At 36.6% G+C, this 20204-nt stretch overlaps 1 protein-coding gene across 1 annotated transcript in view; it reads right to left on the bottom strand.

Moving 5' to 3' along the window:
- Positions 1 to 20204, bottom strand: part of TEX11 (testis expressed 11) — a 237625-nt gene that overhangs the window by 202572 nt on the left and 14849 nt on the right. Inside the window, exons 5-7 of the mRNA XM_047092484.1 lie at positions 15232 to 15312; positions 15025 to 15144; positions 4963 to 5043 (exon numbers count right to left, since the gene is read on the bottom strand). Coding sequence (XP_046948440.1) covers positions 4963 to 5043; positions 15025 to 15144; positions 15232 to 15312 — 282 coding nt within the window. The remainder of the gene's footprint in view (positions 1 to 4962; positions 5044 to 15024; positions 15145 to 15231; positions 15313 to 20204) is intronic.

Genomic DNA, 20204 nt, shown 5'->3' with positions numbered 1-20204 from the left:
ACATGCAGAAGGATGAAACTAGACCACTTTCTCACACCATTCACAAAAATAAACTCAAAATGGATAAAGGACCTGAATGTGAGACAGGAAACCATCAAAACCCTAGAGGAGAAAGCAGGAAAAGACCTCTCTGACCTCAGTCGTAGCAATTTCTTACTTGACACATGTCTTCCCAAAGGCAAGGGAATTAAAAGCAAAAATGAACTACTGGGACCTCATGAAGATAAAAAGCTTCAGCACAGCAAAGGAAACAACCAACAAAACTAAAAGGCAACAAATGGAATGGGAAAAGATATTTGCAAATGACATATCGGACAAAGGGCTAGTATCCAAAATCTATAAAGAGCTCACCAAACTCCACACCCGAAAAACAAATAATCCAGTGAAGAAATGGGCAGAAAACATGAATAGACACTTCTCTAAAGAAGACATCCGGATGGCAAACAGGCACATGAAAAGATGTTCAACGTCGCTCCTCATCAGCGAAATACAAATCAAAACCACACTCAGATATCACCTCACGCCAGTCAGAGTGGCCAAAATGAACAAATCAGGAGACTATAGATGCTGGAGAGGATGTGGAGAAACGGGAACCCTCTTGCACTGTTGGTGGGAATGCAAACTGGTGCAGCCACTCAGGAAAACAGTGGCTTTATTAAATATTAAATATTAATATTAATTAAATATTAAATATTAAAAATAGATCTACCCTCTGACCCAGCAGTAGCACTGCTGGGAATTTACTTAAGGGATACAGGAGTGCTGATGCATAAGGGCACTTGTACCCCAATGTTTATAGCAGCACTCTCAACAATAGCCAAATTATGGAAAGAGCCTAAATGTCCATCAACTGATGAATGGATAAAGAAATTGTGGTTTATATACACAATGGAGTACTACGTGGCAATGAGAAAGAATGAAATATGGCCCTTTGTAGCATAGGCCATATGCTAGTTTGGATGGAACTGGAGACTGTGATGCTAAGTGAAATAAGCCATACTGAGAAAGACAGATACCATATGTTTTCACTCTTATGTGGATCCTGAGAAACTTAACAGAAACCCATGGGGGAGGGGAAGGAGAAAAAAAAAAAGAGGTTAGAGTGGGAGAGAGCCAAAGCATAAGAGACTGTTAAAAACTGAGAACAAACTGAGGGTTGATGGGGGGTGGGAGGGAGGGGAGGGTGGGTGATGGGTATTGAGGAGGGCACCTTTTGGGATGAGCACTGGGTGTTGTATGGAAACCAATTTGACAATAAATTTCATATATTGAAAAAAATAAAAAAAAATATGTTCCCAGCCTTTTATGGAGTATTAACCTTTCATTTTGCAAGCAATACACATGGCAAAAAAAAAAAAATACAAAGAAGGTAGAGATCTGTAAGTCTGTTGTATATTGGTCATACAGAAAGGGACTTATGCAAGATTCAGGACCCATGGGATCTCTAGAACCTCCAGCCACTGTTATATCTACCAGCCCAGAAATGATAGCTCCAACTGAATATCTACTTTACAATGCCAACATGAGATTTTATGGATGATTTTTAAAACTCTATTAGATACTGCTGCTACAAATGAATTTGATCACTAACTTTTCAGTTCAATCAGAGGTTTTGTATTTTTAATTAACCAGATAAGTTAATCTTCTACATATTACTTTATATATTAGGATTTTAACTCAGAAAAGAACAAACCTCCTATTATTTTTCCAGTCCCAAGTTCCAAGCTATTTTCTTTGTGATTCTGTTATGTTTTATACATTTATAGATCATGTATTTTTTAATTTTGTTCAATTATAACGGTGTAGCAATAATTGAATGATAATTGCCTGGCTTTCTTCCTTAATGGCTTTAAGACATTTACCTTCCAATCCCTCCCTGACTTAGCTTTCTTTAATCCTCAGATAGCTCAATAATAACCAACAATAGGTCATTAGTTACTTCTCTTGTACCCTAAGACACAATTTTCCAAACACTTAATTTCTCTGCTGAACCAATACAGAATCACCTTCTGCCTTCATGTTAACACTTTACAGTAATTCCTAACCCAGTTTTTGCATACAGGAAGGATGTCTCAGAAAAAGAGGATTGGTTTATTTAATTCATTAATTCCTTTTAAGCGAATAACTTTATGTTAGCTCTTCTTTAACCTGTATCTGATCATTTCCTCTCATAAGATTTTCTGCTCTAGATTTTCAAGTCCCGTCTAAACCTTAAGCCCATCAAAAACACACTACATAATTTCATTGACCTTTAAAATTGTTAGTGTCCTGGGATGCCTGGGTGGCTCAGTCAGTTGAAGATCTGACTCTTGATTTCAGCTCAGGTCATGATCCCAGGGTTGTGGGATTGAGTCCCATGTAAGGTTCCATGAGCATGCAGCCTACTTGGGATTCTCTTCTCTCCTCTGCCTCTCTTCCCCACTCGTTCTCTCTCTCTCTCTCTCTCTCTCTCTCTCTCTCTCTCTCTCAAAATAAATAAATAAGCTTCAAAAAATTAAAACTGTTAGTGTCCTAACAATATAATTCTATCAACCACCTTCCACATAAAATACAAACTCTGAACTCTAGAATTAAAGGTCATTTACTAGTAGCCCCATCCTGACAAAGGCATAATTACTCTTGTATTATATATACTAGATCTTCTAATTCAACCCTTTCCTCTCTCTCTGCATGTGCTTTTCCCTTTATCACCTCTAACACTTTGCAAGATACCAAAAACTTTCTTTTCCTAAACACCACCTAAGAGTCTCCTTTCATATTTTCAATATACTATTCAGTGTCCGTTTACTCTCCAAAGCATATTAAAGAAAGGTCTCTGTCTTAAAGCAAATTATAATGTGAAATAGATAGCAACAGAGCCAGAGCCAAAAGAAAGAGATGGTAAAAACATTAAAATGCAAACAATCCAAGAGATTTTACAGAAAAAAGTTTTTAATTAATTAGAGTTCAGAAAAGTTGCTGGATATCAAAAGCAGCTTCATTCTTATACATCAATGACAATCAATTTAAGAATATAATATTTAAGATATCACTTATGATAGCAAATGAATATGAAATATCTTTATGCAGAAAATCACAAAACTATGTTGAGACACATTAAAGAAAATTATATAAGTTAGGATTTATCAGTCAAGGATAGGAAAACTCAGTATTATATAGATAGTGATGTTCTCCAAATTAATTTAATCAACTATTTCAATCAACATCCCAATAGTTTTTCACCAAACTTAACTGTCTCTAAAATGAATATGGAAGTCTCAAGTCTTAGAAAAGCTACAACAATGGTGAAAAAGAACAAAGTAGGACCTGTCCTATTAAGACTATACTAGGTTAGGGGTGCCTGGGTGGCTCAGTCGGTAAAGCATCAGACTTCAGCTCAGGTCATGATCTCACAGTTCGTGGGTTTGAGCCCCATGTCAGGCTCTGTGCTGACAGTTGACAGCCTGGAGCCTGCTTCAGATTCTGTGTCTCCCTCTCTCTCTGGCCCTCCCCTGCTTGCCCTCTCTCTCTCTCTCTCTCTCAAAAATAAATAAACATTAAAAAAAATTAGAGAAGACCATACTAGGTTTGGGGCACCTGGATGGCTCAGTCAGTTAAGCGTCTGACTCTTGATTTTGGCTCAGGTCATGATCCCACGATTGGTGAGTTCAAGCCCCGCATCAGGCTCTGCAGAGCCTGCTTGGGATTCTCTGTCTCTCTGCCCCTATCCCACTATCCCACTCGCACTGTTATTCTCTCTCTCTCTCTCTCTCAAAATAAATAAATAAATATACTTTAAAATAAAAATATTTTAAACTGATAAAAGTAACTAGGTAAATATAAAAGTATTATTGTAGTTTCAATTTATAAATCTTTTTTTCTATATGATATAAAGGGAAAATATGTTTAAAAATAAGTATAAATCTACTGGGCACAAAATATATGTCATTTGTAAACACAGATGTACAGTAACAGAGTTTATGTATAGTATTAAACTAATAAGGAGCTAAGATGGCAGAGTAGTAGGAGGACCCTAGGCTTGCCTCATCCCTTGAACACAGCTAGATAAGTATAAAATCATTATGAATACCCAATAAATCAATCTGAGGGCTGACAGAACAAACTGCACAACTACAGGGAGAGAAGAGGCCACATCGTGGAAGGTAGGAGATGCAGAGACATGGTTTGGAGGATGAACAGCTGCAGATGTTGCAGAGGGGATGGAGCCCTGGTCATGGACAAAAAGAAGAGACAGAGAGAGAAAGAGGACAAAGAGAGAGAGAGGTGCACAGGGGATAGCACAATCATGTAACTGGCAATATGTAAATATTTACTAAATTAAGTTCTATATTATAACAGAGTATTTGGGGGAAAGTAACACCAATCTCACAAGTAGGAACATTCACCCCAATATCCAAATATATCTTTGTTATCAATTCCCTCTGTGATAGTAGAGAATGAAGTAGACATAGTGAGAAAAGAAAAAGAACAGGATAAGAATAGGAGATGAAGTTGAAAAATTAAAACTTATCAACCCTGGATTTTTTTTCAACCCTGGAACTGTGATGAGAACTGGTCTGGGAAGTAGGCTTTATTTACCCTATCAAATTTCTCACACTTCCACAACCCAAAATAGAAAAACACTATGGCAGTGATATGACTAACTGTTGTCAACCTTGACAGCAGGGAAAAAAAACTCTTTTTTTTTTCATTTTGTTCATCACAGAGCTTGAAATATGAAGGAAATATTATCAAAATGGTTTGACAAAAAAGGAAAGCAAAGAAATTTTAAGAAATAACCTTTTGCTTTTTTAAATCCCCTTTCTAGTAAAGAACAAAGAAAACATTTCAAAGATTAGCTAAGTAAGTGGAATGGACTCAAATACAATCTCTAAAAGTTTGCATGAAGTAGTAATGATTCTTCCTAGAACTTGATATAGCTCATGTTCAAACTCTTGGAGAATAAATGCAGATTTCACTCACCATTTTGGGGAGCCTTATCAACATATCCTTACAGCGCAGTGAACATGAAGATGCTCTTTGAAAATCCCCTAGAGCAATTGCCTGGGAAAGTGGAAAAACATCAATAATTGGTTAAAATAAAATGACAAGCTATTTGTCTATAAGTCAATTTAACATATTTGTAACTGGAGTTAAAAAGTCTTAATTTGTTTCCTAGTCTTTTTAGCAACACTGGTTGGTCTAACTACACACAATAGCCAGCTCTAAATACAGAAAAATAAAAATAATCCTGGGTAACACGAGTTGACAGTGAATGGGAGTCATTTACTTTGTTCTGGAAATGGCAAAACTGGTGTACAATCTTATATTATATTATGATATTATGCCATGTCTAATAGATGTTTACCCAGCTTGAATAGCTCTTGCATTTATCTCCACATTAGAGGGATTTTTAATATTTTTTAATTTTTATTTATTTACTTATTTATTATTTTAGAGAGAGAATGCACATGCATGAGCATGAGCAAGGGAGAGAGGCAGAGGAAGAGAAAGACAGAGAGAGGGAGAAAGAATCCCAAGCAGGCTCTACGCTTAGTACAAGCCTAATGCAGGGCTCAATCCCACGACCCTGGGATCATGACCTCAGTCCATGAAATCAAGAGTTGGGTAGGGGCGCCTGGGTGGCTCAGTCAGTTAAGTGCCAACTTTGGCTCAGGTCCTGATCTCACGGTCCAGTCCGTAAGTTTGAGCCCTGCGTTGGGCTCTGTGCTGACAGCTTGGAGCCTGGAGCCTGATTCAGATTCTGTGTCTTCCTCTCTCTCTGTTCCTTCCCCAATTGTGCTCTGTCTCTCAAAAATAAATAAACATCGGGGCGCCTGGGTGGCGCAGTCGGTTAAGCGTCCGACTTCAGCCAGGTCACGATCTCGCGGTCCGTGAGTTCGAGCCCCGCGTCGGGCTCTGGGCTGATGGCTCGGAGCCTGGAGCCTGTTTCCGATGCTGTGTCTCCCTCTCTCTCTGCCCCTCCCCCGTTCATGCTGTCTCTCTCTGTCCCAAAAATAAAAAATAAACGTTGAAAAAAAAAAAATTTAAAAAAAAAAAAAAAATAAATAAACATTAAAAAAAATTTTTTTAAATAAAAAAAAAAGAGTTGGGCAGACAAGCATCCCTAGAGGGATTTTTAAATGTTAAATAGGTGCTTTTTGTCCTAAAACAGGCTCCTAATAACCTCACAGTCTGAACTGCTGTAAATATCTCTCTCTCCCTCTCTCTCTGCCTCTCCCTGGTTCACATGCACATGTGTTCTCTCAAAATAAATAAATAAACATTAAATAATAATTAAAAATTAAAAAATAAAATGAAGAGCAAAGTTGCAGGGCTCATACTTCCCAATTTCAAAACTTACCACAAGGCTACAGTAATCGAGATTGGTAGTGACAAGGGACGTATAAGTCAATGGAATAAAACAGAGTCCAGATATAAATCCTTACATTTAAGATCAAATGACTTTTTATAAGAGTGCAAAGACAATTCAATGAGCAAAAATTGTCTTTTAAAAACAGTGATGCTGGCACTGGATACCCAATGCTAAAGAATGAAGTAGGATAACTACCTCACACCATATGAAAAACTGACTAAAAATGGATCATGGATTCAAATATAAAAGCTAAAAACTATAAAATTCTTAGATTAAAATACAGGAGCATTAAATCTTCATGACCTCATGTTAGGTGATGATTTCTTAAATATGAAAACTAAGGCTCAAGCAACAAAAACAAAAAATTAATAGATGTAAATTCTCCCCAAATTGATATACAGACTTCACACAACTCCCATCATAATTCCAGAAAAAGATTTTTTGGTAAATGTAGACAATATTTTTGTGAATGTAGATAATATTATTCTAAAATTCATGTGTAGGCAAAAACCTCTTTGATCTTGGCCGCAGCAACTTCTTACTGAACACGTCTCCGGAGGCAAGGGAAACAAAAGCAAAAATGAACTACTGGGACCTCATCAAAATAAAAAGCTTCTGCACAGCAAAGGAAACAATCAGCAAAACTAAAAGGCAACCGACAGAATGGGAGAAGGTATTTGCAAATGACATATCAAATAAAGGGTTAGTATCCAAAATCTACAAAGAACTTATCAAACTCAACACCCAAAAAACAAATAATCCAGTCAAGAAATGGGAAAAAGACATGAATAGACACGTCTCAAAAGAAGACATCCAGATGGCCAACTGACACATGAAAAAGTGCTCAACATCAATTATCATCAGGGAAATACAAATCAAAACCACAATGAGATACCACCTTACACCTGTCAGAATGGCTAACATTAACAACTCAGGCAACAACAGATGTTGGCAAGGATGCGGAAAAAGAGCATCTCTTTTGCATTGGTGGTGGGAATGCAAGCTGGTGCAGCCACTCTGGAAAACAGTATGGAGGTTCCTCAAAAAACTAAAAATAGAACTACCCTACGACCCAGCAATGGCACTACTAGGCATTTATCCAAGGGATATAGGTATACTGTTTCGAAGGGACACATGCACCCCCGTGTTTATAGCAGCACTATCAACAATAGCCAAAGTATGGAAAGAGCCCAAATGTCCATCGATGGATGAATGGATAAGGAAGATGTGGTATATATATATATATATATATATATATATATATATATATATATACACACATACAATGGAGTATTACTCAGCAATCAAAAAGAATGAAATCTTGCCATCTGCAACTACATGGATGGAACTGGAGGGTACTATGCTAAGTGAAATTAGTCAGAGAAAGATAAAAATCATATGACTTCACTCATATGAGGATTTTAAGAGACAAAACAGATGAACATAAGGCAAGGGAAACAAAAATAATATAAAAACAGGGAGGGGAACAAAACAGAAGAGTCTCATAATATGGAGAATAAACCGAGGGTTACGGGAGGGGTTGTGGGAGTGGGGATGGGATAAATGGGTAAGGGGCACTAAGGAACATACTCCTAAAATCATTGTTGCACTATATGCTAACTAATTTGGATGTAAATTTAAAAAAATTAAATTAAATTTAAAAAAAACTTTGTATAGATATTTTAATGGCTGAAATATCCTTCAAATATAGATGTGCTATAATTACTTGTGATAGTAATTTCACTTTGTAAAATGCTTACATTTTTGGCCCATTATAAATAAAAAAATGATGAATACAAAAAAATGATAAAAAAATAAAATTTATGTGTAAAGGCAAAGGAATTAGACTAGAATTAAACAATTCTGATAAACAATAAAATTGAAAGAATCTCCATACTAAACTTTAAAACTTGATAGCCACAATAATCAAAACTATTTGGTATTGAAAGAATAGATCCATAGATTTAAAAGAGATCCCAGAAATAGATACACCCAGATAAATAAGTGTGGTGAATTGATATTTAACAAATGTGCAAAGAAATTCAGTAGTGGAAGGATAGTCTTTTCAAATAATGGTACTGGAGCAATTAGATATCCATAAACAATGACAACAAAAAGAGTTAATCTAAGCCTCACTCCTTATAAAAAAAAAAGTAACTCAAAATCAATCATAGATTTAAATGGAAAAGGTAAAGCTATAGAACTTTTTTTAAGGTGGTTTTTCTATTTTTTTAAAGTTTATTTATTTCGAGAGAGAGAGAGAGAGAGAGAGAGAGCACGGGAGGGGCAGACAGAGAGGGAGAGAAAGAGAGAAAATCCCAAGCAGGATCTGCACTGGCAACACAGAGCCTGATGTGAGGCTGGAACCCACAAACTGTGAGATCATGACCTAAGCCAAAACCAAGAGTCAGACACTTAACCAACTGAGTCACCCAGGTGCCCCAAAGCTATAGACTTTTAGAAAAAAACAGAGGAGAAAATCTTTCAGATCTAGAGCTTGGTGAAGGCTTTTGAGACAGAATACCAGAAGCACAATCCATTGTAAAAAATCAACTAAACTTTATCAAAATTAAATACTTTTGCTCTGCAACCCTATTAAAAGGATGAAAAGACAAGCTGCAGACTAGAAAATATTTATAAATACATATACAACAAAGGACTCAAATGTAGAATATATAATTCTCAAAATTCAACAATAAAAAAAAATCAAATAATCCAATTAGAAAATGGATAAGAAGCACGAACCTACATTTCACTTAAGAGAATATACAGAGAGCAAATAGGTACATGAAAAAATATTCAACATTAGTCATTAGGGAACTACAAATTAAACCATGATGAAATATCACTAGACATCTAATGGAATAAGTAATATAATTAGTCACAATACCAAATGCTGGCAAGGATGCAGAAAATGGGATCTTCCATATATTGCTCATGGGTTTAAAATGGCACAGCCATTCAGGGCACCTGAGTGGCTCAGTCAGTTGAGCGACCGACCTCTGCTCAGGTCAGAATCTTGCGGTTCGTTGAGTCCTGCGTTGGACTCTGCTGACAGCTTAGAGCATGCAGCCTGCTTCAGATCCTCTGTCTTCCTTTCTTGCTGCCCCTCTCCCCCACTTTCATGCTCTCTCTCTCTCTCTCTCTCTCAAAAATAAACAAACATTTAAAAAATAAATAAAATAAAATAAAATAAAATAAAATAAAATAAAATGGCACAGCCACTCTAGAAAATAGTTTGGTCCTTTCTTAAAAAACAAACTAATAAACATACACTAACAATTCAACCGAGCAATTGCAATGCTGGGCATTCATCCCATAGAATTGAAAATTTACATCCACATACAAACCTCTACACAAATGTTCTAACCGACTTTATTTGTAATAGCCAAAAACTGGAGAAACCCAAATGCCTTCCATACTGAATGGCTAGACAAACTGTGGTACATCCATACCATAGAATACTACTTACAAATAAAGAACAAAACTTTTTTTAATGTTTATTTATTTTTGAGGGAGAGAGAGAGATAGAGTGTGAATAGGGGAGGGGCATAGAGAGAGGAAGACAATTCGAAGCAGGTTCCAGGCTTTGAACTGTCAGCACAGAGCCCAATGTGGGGCTTGAACTCATGAACCACAAGATCATGACCTGAGCTGATGTTGGACACTTAACCAACTGAGCCACTCAAGTACCCCTAAAGAACAAACTATTGATACATAAAACTTGGATGGATGTCAAATAAATCATGCTAACTTTTAAAAGAGCAATATCAAAAGGTTACATACTAAATGATTCTATTTATATAATCACAAGTGACAAAATTTTAGAATATTAATATTCTATGATATTAATATAGAGAATTAGCTACTGGGAGAGAGAATATTAGCTGATGGGATTTGGGAATGGGGGAATGGACATGGTATAACTACAAAGAGGAAGCACAAGGGATCTTTGTGGTGATGGAATTGTTCTAGATCTTGATTGTGTTGGTGGTGGTTATATGAATCTATCCATGGGATAAAACTGTATAGAACTACAGACACACATAGAAGTTTATCATGTAACACTGGTGAAATATGAATATGGCCTATGGATTGTAATAATGTCAATTTCCTGGTTTTATAATGCACTATATTTACATAAGACATTACCACTGAGGAAAACTGGGTGAAAGGTACACCAGAACTCTCCTTACTGTTTTTGCAACTTCCTATGAATCTAAGATTATTTCAAAGTAAAAAAAAATTTAGGGGTGCCTGGGTGGTTCAGTCAGTTTAAGCATCCAACTCTTGATTTCAGCTGAGGTCATGATCTCACAGTTGGTGAGTTCAAGCCCCACAATCAGGCTCTGTGCTGACAGCATGGAGGCTGCTTGGGATTCTCTCCCTCTCTCTCTGCCCCTCCACTGCTCACTCTCTCTCTCTCAAAATAAATAAAAAAATTTTTTAAAAAGAAAGGTCTTTTAAGAAAAAAATTTTTTAATCACATTAGTTAATATCATCAATTTCATCAGAAAAGTTTAAGTATCTGGAAGCTGTCAAATTCATGATGGAGGTAGAAGTTTTCCAAAATTCTAACTTTTACTTAAAAGCTTAAATTTTATCCCCATCAACAAGTACTGTCGGTTGCTTTCCTTGAAGTCACATTCTCACTTTATTCATTTTAATGACAATATATGCTGGAGCGCCTGGGTGGCTCAGTTGGTTACGCGTCTGACTTCGGCTCAGATCATGATCTCGCGGTTTGTGAGTTCGAGCCCTGTGTCAGGCTCTGTGCTGACAACTTGCTCAGAGCCTGGAGCCTGCTCTGGATTCTATCTCCCTTTCTCTCTGCCCCTGCCCCGCTCACACTCTGTCTCTTTCTCTCTCAAAAATAAACATTAAAAAAATTTTTTAATGAAAATTTATACCAAATACCCAAATCTGAATGAACACAATTTATCTATCAGTCACTCTTTCCAGTAAAAACAGTGATATGTGAAAACAGAAGTAGCTAATTCAGCTCACCCGAAGCAGGGCTCATGCTCACCCAAAGTGGGGCTTGTGCTCACCTGAAGGAGGGCTCGAGCTCACCCCCGATGTGGGACTCGAACTCACAAAGTCAGATGTTTAATGACTGAGCCACCCAGGTGCCCAAGAGAGAGAATCTCAAGCAGGTTCCATGCCCAGCTGGAGCCCAACACAGGGCTTAATCCCACAATGCTGGGATCACGAACTGAGTCGAAATCAAGAGTCAGACACTCAACTGACTGAGACATCCAGGCACCCCATTACTACTTTTTTAACTAGTAGAGAGAGACAGTAGACCACAGCCCTTGGTATAATAGAAAAACTGGGCTTTCCACTTGCTTTGCATTGTCAGGGTACCCTCCATCAGTTTTTATGGATAAACTCATGTTTCCTATATCCATGTGACCCTGCCAGAGTCTACAAGTGGTCTTACCCTAGTAAAGGGGGGAAGGGAACAGAAGCAAAACAGACATATAGATCAATGAAAAGTAATCAAGAGTCCAGAAATAAACCCTCACATTTACGATCAATTGATTTTTGACAAGGGTGCCAAGATCATTCAATAGGGAAAGAATAGTCTTTTCAACAAATGGGGCTGGGACAACTGGATGATTTCACTCATATGTGGAATTTAAGAAACAAAACAGATGAACATATGAAAAGGGGAAAAAAAGAGAGGGAAACAAACCATAAAAGACTCTTTATGATAGAAAACAAACTGAGGATTGATGGAAGGTAGTATGTGGGGTATGGGCTAAATGTGTGATGGGTATTAAGGAGGACACTTATTGTGTTGAGCACTGGGTGTTACATATAAGCGATGAATCCCTACTACTAAATTCTACACCTGTAAACAATGTTACACTATATATTAACTAACTAGAATTTAAATAAAAAATTTATAAAGAAAAAAAGGAATTTAAAAGCATCCTCCCTTGTTACATTTATATCACATAAAAGAACATGTGAGTTAAAAATGTTAGTTCCAGGGGCGCCTGGGTGGCGCAGTCGGTTAAGCGTCCGACATCAGCCAGGTCACGATCTCGCGGTCCGTGAGTTCGAGCCCCGCGTCGGGCTCTGGGCTGATGGCTCGGAGCCTGGAGCCTGTTTCCGATTCTGTGTCTCCCTCTCTCTCTGCCCCTCCCCCGTTCATGCTCTGTCTCTCTCTGTCCCAAAAATAAATAAAAAACGTTGAAAAAAATTAAAAAAAAATGTTAGTTCCATTAATTAAAATACATATGCAATACTATAATTTGCATATTTTCTTTACCTGTGTTTTATACCTTTTTTATGGATAGCTTCTTCTGTATCTACTTTATAGCATATATTCCATTATACCACAGTAATTGAATAACAGATATGAGTAAAATCCCTACCAGTTTATCTTGACCCCTATGATGATGCAATTATCTCAAGAGCTTCTCACTATAATCATGGCAGTCCTGTTGAAATGAAAAATTATGTCCAACCCAAATGAAAAACTTTGTGTAAAATAAAGTTGAATATACCTTGTAACAAATGTTAAACTTTTACATGTGAATGGTTTTCCCCAAGAACATACAAAAGTTAATAAAATCCTCTTACTTTTCACATTAAAAAAAATTTTACTTTTAAGTAATCTTTCCTCCCAACATGGGGCTTGAACTTACAACCCTGAGATCAAGATTCGCATGTTTCACTGACTGAACCAGCCAGGCATCCCTATTAACTCTTCTTTAAATATTTGGTAGAATTCCCCTGTGAAGCCATCTGGCCCTGGACTTTCGTTTGTTGGGAGGTTTTTGACTACTGATTCAATTTCTTTGCTGGTTATCAGTATGTTCAATTTTTCTATTTTTCCTGTTTCGGTTTTGGTAGCTTATATGTTTCTAGCAATATATCCATTTCTTCCAGATTGTCCAATTTGTTGGCACATAGTTTTTCATAATATTCTCTCATAATTGTATTTTTGTGGTGTTGGTTTTCTTTCGTGGTTTTATTTGGGCCCTTTTTATTATTTTTTAAAATTATTTTTTTATCATTTTTTGTTTATTTATTTTGAGAGAGAGCACAAGTGGGGAAGGGGCAGAGAGAGAGGGAGAGAGAGAGAATCCCAAGCAGGCTCCACAAAACCAGCACAGAGCCCAAGGCAGGGCTCAAACTCACTGAGAGATCATGATCTGTGCCGAAGGATACTTAACCGACTGAGCCACCCAGGCACCCCTGGGTCCTTTTCTTTTTGATAAGTCTGGCTAGACGTTTATCAATTTTATTAATTTTTTTCAAAGAATCAGCTCCTGGTTTCATTGATCAGCTCTATTTGTTTTAGTTTCTAAATCATTTATTTCTGCTCTAATCTTTGTTTTAAATTTTTTAAATGTTCATTTTGAGGAAGATAGACAGAGTATGAGCAGGGGAAGGGCAGAGAAAGAGGGAGACAGAGAATCCGGGCTATCGGAGCTATCAGCACAGAGCCCAACACGGGCTCAAACCCACTAATCATGATATCATGACCTCAGCCGAAGTCAGACACTTAACCAGACTGAGCCACCCAGGTGCCCCAATTTCTTTTTTTTTTTTTTTTCAATATATGAAGTTTATTGTCAAATTGGTTTCCATACAACACCCAGTGCTCATTCCAAAAGGTGCCCTCCTCAATACCCATCACCCACCCTCCCCTCCCTCCCACCCCCCCATCAACCCTCAGTTTGTTCTCAGTTTTTAAGAGTCTCTTATGCTTTGGCTCTCTCCCACTCTAATCTCCTTTATTTCCTTCCCCTCCCCCATGGGTTTCTGTTAAGTTTCTCAGGATCCACATAAGAGTGAAAACATATGGTATCTGTCTTTCTCTGTATGACTTATTTCACTTAGCATAATAACACTCTCCAGTTCCATCCATGTTGCTACAAAGAGGCGCCCCAATTTCTGCTCTAATCTTTATTATTTCCTTCCCTCTGCTGGCTTGATTGTGGTAAAGGTTGCATAATTCTGTGAATATACTTAATCACTGAATTGTACATTTTAAATGTGTGAATTTTATAGTATATGAATTATATCTCAATAAAGATGTTAAAAAAATAAAAATAAGTGGATTATATTAGATGATTTTTAAAGTCTCTTTCATTTCTAGAATTACATAATTACAGACAGCAAACTCATCATGGCTTACATTTTGTCAACTAAAAATGCATACCTAACTGCATGGTGACAAAGGAGGAAATCCACAAGCCAAACAGAGGTAACATACAACTTTAAACACTGATAACAGCAGACTTTCAGAAAACATCAGCAAACAACCCAGAACAATTGCAAATGAGAAGACTCTTTTCAGGCAATTATTTTAGGCAGACTGTGAAGGTAAGAGAGAGTCACAAACAGACAGGTATTTCAAGTACAGGCTACTGCCATAAATAAATGATGGATATTACATGCAATGATTGAAAACGATGTTTAGTTATATATCAGCCTTTCTGACTTCAACCACCCCCACACAAATACCAATCACCATTAATAATGTTACCTTCAGATATAAAACAGAGATAAAATAAAAGGTCAAATATAATATCCTATATAAAAATCCAATGACACCTGACTTTCTTCTAATAAGTTATATCTCATCACTTTTGCATTTATATATACAAAATGCGCCACTATAAGACTGTAGTGACTATGATACCTACCGCCTCTGCTTGGTAAGAAACCACTTTGAAAAGGTCCCTCTCCATAGCACTCTTCTGCAAAGTTATGTCGGCCTCAGTGGAGGCTCTCTGCATTAATTTGCAATATAACTGCTCTAGACCCTGGAAAATAAAATCACAATACAATGTCATGACAAGAATAACCACAACTGTTACTAATAATGGCCAAGCTAAAAATCAGTAACTTACAACCATGGCAGCTTGAAAAAATCCATCAGCCATCATAGCATTTCCAACATCCACCCACCCTTTTCCTGTTTTCATATTCATCTGGAAGAGAGAAGTAAGAAAATAATTTTTAAAATTCACAACTTCTCCAAACTGGTTGAGGAAGGTAGTAGATAAAATATTTAATCGTCTGTCCATATTCAGTAGTGTAATCCACAAAAATAAAGTAACAGCATTTATTATAGTTCTATGTTCTGCTTTGAATTCCATAATTTAATAGAAATGGTCTCAAGAAAAGCAATAATAAAAAATTAATAATTTGAAAACACATCTTCTAAGAAATATTAAAAGAAAACATTGGGATAACTTAGGAGCAGACATTTCTGAAAAATTAATGTTTCACATACTTGAAGAAAGTTATATGATAAGCACTAGACTATAAGTCAACACATCTCAGTTCAGTTCTTAATTATATCTCTAATAACATTTTTACTAATCCAACAATGTTTATTAAGTATCCTTTACAAGCCAGGCACACTAAAGAAGCTCACAATATCGTAACTAACAGACATCTAAACAGTTGATGTATAATGTGGAAAAATGCTATGGAAGCAAACAAGAACTGAATCAAGATGGAGGATTGAGCAAACACTGCAGCCCTACCCCTTCTACCACAAATCCCTAGAAATGATGTGTATGTGTATATAAAATATATATAATAGATATACTATACATTTTCCTATATATTTATATATAGGACATAAGTACACTATAAACTTTAGTATAAATTTTTATATACTATAAATCCCTAGATTACATATGTCATATCATATATTTGTAATGATAAATATAATCTCTAGGGATACACCCGAGAAATAAGAGAAAATATATTTTTTTCTTATTCAATAAGAGTCCTGGAAAATAAGTGGCATTTTCAGTTGACCTGAAATTATAAGGAACCTCTGAAAAATAGACAGCAAATGGGATGAAACAAAAACCCACATACTAAAATGCATAAAAATGCAAAATGTGGAAACATCCTGGATGTAAACAGTAGTATCAGGCAGTTGGCTTCCCCACCAAGAGGTATCTTCTCTCCTCCCCAGGAAGGAACAGTGAGTACAATCACATAGGCTGGAGAAAAATAGAGTTCCAGCAAAACATCCAGTCCTACTTCTCCATCAGTCACTGGATCAGGGTTATAATAAATAGCATGACTATTAAACTATCAAGGAATCTCAAATCAAATATGAGCAAGAATCATCAAACCCTTGAGGGAAACCAACCCCATGAAAGGACATCACACTCAACAAACAGAAGAATATCTGAAGAAATAGAATTAAAAGAACTAACAGATAGAAATAGGGAAATATCATTTTTTTAAAGCTTTTTTAAATGTTTGTTTATTTGAGGAGAGAGAGGGAGAGAAAGGAGCAGAGAGATGGAGAAAAACCCAAGCAGGCTCTGTGCTGTCAGTGCAGAGCCCAACGCTTCAGAAGAAACCAAACCTACCCACACCTTGATCTTGGATGTCCAGCCTCCAGAATTGTGAAAAAATAAATGTGCATTGTTTAAGCCACCCAGTCTGTGTTATTTTGTTATGGAGGCCCTAGAAAACTAATATAGTGATACTAGCATATGATTAAAATATATGGAGGTAGGGGCGCCTGGGTGGCTCAGTCGGTTAAGTGTCAGACTCTTGATTTCAGCTCAGGTCATGATCTCACAGTTTGTGAGATCGAGCCCTGCGTCAGGCTCTGCACTAACAATGTAGAGCCTATTTGGAATTCTCTCTCTCCCTCTCTGCTCCACCTATCTCTCTCTCTCTCTCAAAAATAAATAAATGAACTTTAAAAAAAATTAAGAAAATAAAATAAAATATATTGAGGTAACCATGAGAAATGAAAACAGAAATGATTACAAGTAATAGCCTTAAAATAGGAAGAAAAAAAAAAAACCCGTATGTACAAGGCAATTCATTGCAGCACTGAAATGTCCATGGAAGGAAGCTGGTTGAACACAATAAGGTACATGTACCAACCGAATACTATGTAGCTATAAAAAAAAATGAGGAATATCCCTACATACTGCTATGGAGTGATCTCTAGACTATAATGTTAAATGAGGTAAAAAAAAAAAGTGGAGAAAAGTATATATATGGAATGCTACTTACTATTTACCTAAGAACCTTTGGGGGAGGGGAAAATTTTATTTTTATAAAACAAATGTTTGCTTTTATTTAAAAAACAAAAGGATAAACAATAAAATAAACAAAAATAGCTATCCACAGGGGAAGGGAGGGAACAGGGTGGAGAGGACACAGATGGAGGCTAGACTTAACTGAATATACTTCCCTTAGTAGATTCGACTTTGGAACCATGTAAATATTTGACACAATTATAAAACAATATTCAATCAAAATGGCAGAAAAAAAGCAACAGCTAAAAAGCAAGAGCAAACAAAAATAAATGAATCTAACTATGTATCAAGTCAATCTATAGTTTCATCACAGAAAAGGAAATTATTTCAAGTACTTTTAAAACAATATTTCAATAATATTAAAACAATACTTTGACTATACACCCCTAGTGAAACAGATCCTAAGAATAAAAGCAGTGCAAAAAAATCTCTTGAACTATTTTTAGAAATCATTCTTTATTATCGACATTGCTATCTTATAAAACTACCATACATTTTTTGGATAAAACCAGTTATTCACTGTATTAATGTTGTTAGGCACCAATATTGTCAGGACTAGGAAAAGAGACACAAATATAAAATTAAGAAGCTAAGTAAAATCCTATAATCCTAAATATCACTGGAACTATCACTATGAATTCATCATATATTTTCCCTTTCAAAAAATATGTATTTCATATCTATGTCCAGTAAAAAGGTCTAGGAACAATGACCAATGCAATAGCAATGAGCACTTGTAATTTCCAGATTGTGGTTTCTAAATAACATTCTCCACTAAAAGGAAACAGGGCTCCTTCAAAGAATGAATAATTTCTGCTCTAGGGCAAGAACTACACAAGATGAGCCTGGACATCTTGTCACATCAGAAATCAAATTTTAGGGGAGCCTGGGTGGCTCAGTCGGGTAAGTGTCCGACATCAGGTCAGGTCATGATATTGCAGTTTGTGGGTTTGACCCCCGCGACGGGCTCTGTGCTGACAGCTCAGAGCCTGGAGCCTGTTTCGGATTCTGTGTCTCCCTCTCTCTCTGCCCCTCTCTGACTCGTGCTCTGTCACTCTCTCAAAAATAAATAAAAATTTTTTAAAAAGAAATCAAATTTTATGTGATTATTATTTCAGTTTTACTATTAAAGATTACTGGAGTAGTGTCAAAAGGCTTCAGAATCACTTCCAGAGGCTCCTTCTGGCCAAAGATAGGTGCTTCAATAAGAATAATTACAATGGATTGAAATGCATTAAAAATGTTAAAAATCCATGAGTTCACAACGAAACTTTTAAAAAAATCTATGTGAGTATCATTTAAGGATGTTAGAGAAGTAAGTCATTGTTCTGAAAACTGCTAAATAAAGGGAAAGAGTCAAGACTGTCCTTTCTTATAAAGGTATACTTCAAAGTAGCCGAATAGTTGATGAGGGAAAGTTTCTCTCTATTCCAGTAAATAAACAAAGAAGGAATATAGAAGTAGAATATGCAAACACCTACAGAAATAATGGATCTAAGGACAATAACCATCAAAGGGCACTAACACAAAAGAGACAAACAGACATTGGTGCTTCCTGATGAAAGTACACCATATTGCCTATGAATTATTCTTGACAAAATCAAACCTGAATCAGATCAAGTTTCTAAATCTACCTACCAGTTTACAGGAAAAACAGGGAACAGAGAACTATATTAAATGACACCATAAGGATACAGTCATCGGAATCCAGAATTTAAGAAACTCTATAGTACCAACAATCTCGTTTCTTCAACAAATAAATTTTTCAACAGATTAAAAACAGGAGGGGAAACATGTAGATTAAAAGAGACATATTAACAAAACACAAGATGTGGACTTTCTTTAATTCTGGTTCTAAGAAAACAACGGGAAAGAGGGAGAGAAAGAAGTGAGCAAGAACAAATGAGAAAGTAAGAATGTGGGAGCATACAGCCAGAAGGGGAAGACTGGATATTTGATTATTTTAGGAAATCTTTGTTAAATTTTAGCAGGTGTGATAATGGGCATTGGGTTTGTCTGAATAAAAAAGACACCTTAGGGGCGCCTGGGTGGCTTAGTTGATTGAGCATCCGACTTCAGCTCAGGTCATGATCTCACGGTTTGTGAGTTCGAGCCCTGCGGCAGGCTCTGGGCTCACAGCTCAGAGCCTGGAGCCTGCTTCAGATTCTGTGTCTCCCTCTCTCTCTGCCCTACCCCTGCTCACACTCTTTCTCTCTCAAAAATAATAAATAAACATTAAAAAAATGTTTTAAAAAGACACCTTAGGGGCACCTGGGTAGCTCAGTCGGTTAAGCATCTGACTTCGGGTCAGGTCATGATCTCACGGTTTGGAAGTTCAAGGCCCACATCGGGCTCTGTGCTGAAAGCTCAGAGCCTGGAGCCTTCTTTGGATTCTGTGTCTCCCTCTCTCTCTGCCCCTCCCCCACTCATACTCTCTGTCAAAAATAAAAATAAAACATTAAAAAAAAATTTTTTAAGACATCTTGTCATTTAGAGACACATATTGAAATATTTATGAACAAAGTGATGTATTTTGGATTTGTTTCAAAATAATCCACAGGGCCAGGGATTTGCTGTTGGAGGAGATATAGAAAAAATGAGTGATCAGGAATTGGAGGTTATTCTAGCTGAGCGATGGGTAAATGGGGGAATCATTGTACTATCTTTGTGCACACACTTGAGCTTTTCAATAAAATAGTGTTTTACAACACTGGAAAAATATTTTCCACTAAAAAAATATACTTACTTCCAGGGAGCAGGACAGGTGGGAAGGATGGAGCAGAGAACTATTATTT

This window comes from Lynx rufus, unplaced genomic scaffold, assembly GCF_022079265.1.
Source record: "Lynx rufus isolate CCGP_SWC_20201006 ecotype Redwood Valley unplaced genomic scaffold, mLynRuf1.p SCAF_30, whole genome shotgun sequence".
NCBI classification, from domain to species: Eukaryota; Metazoa; Chordata; class Mammalia; order Carnivora; family Felidae; genus Lynx; species Lynx rufus.
Note: the sequence above shows the minus strand (reverse complement) of the source record. Positions and strands in the feature narration are given on the sequence as shown.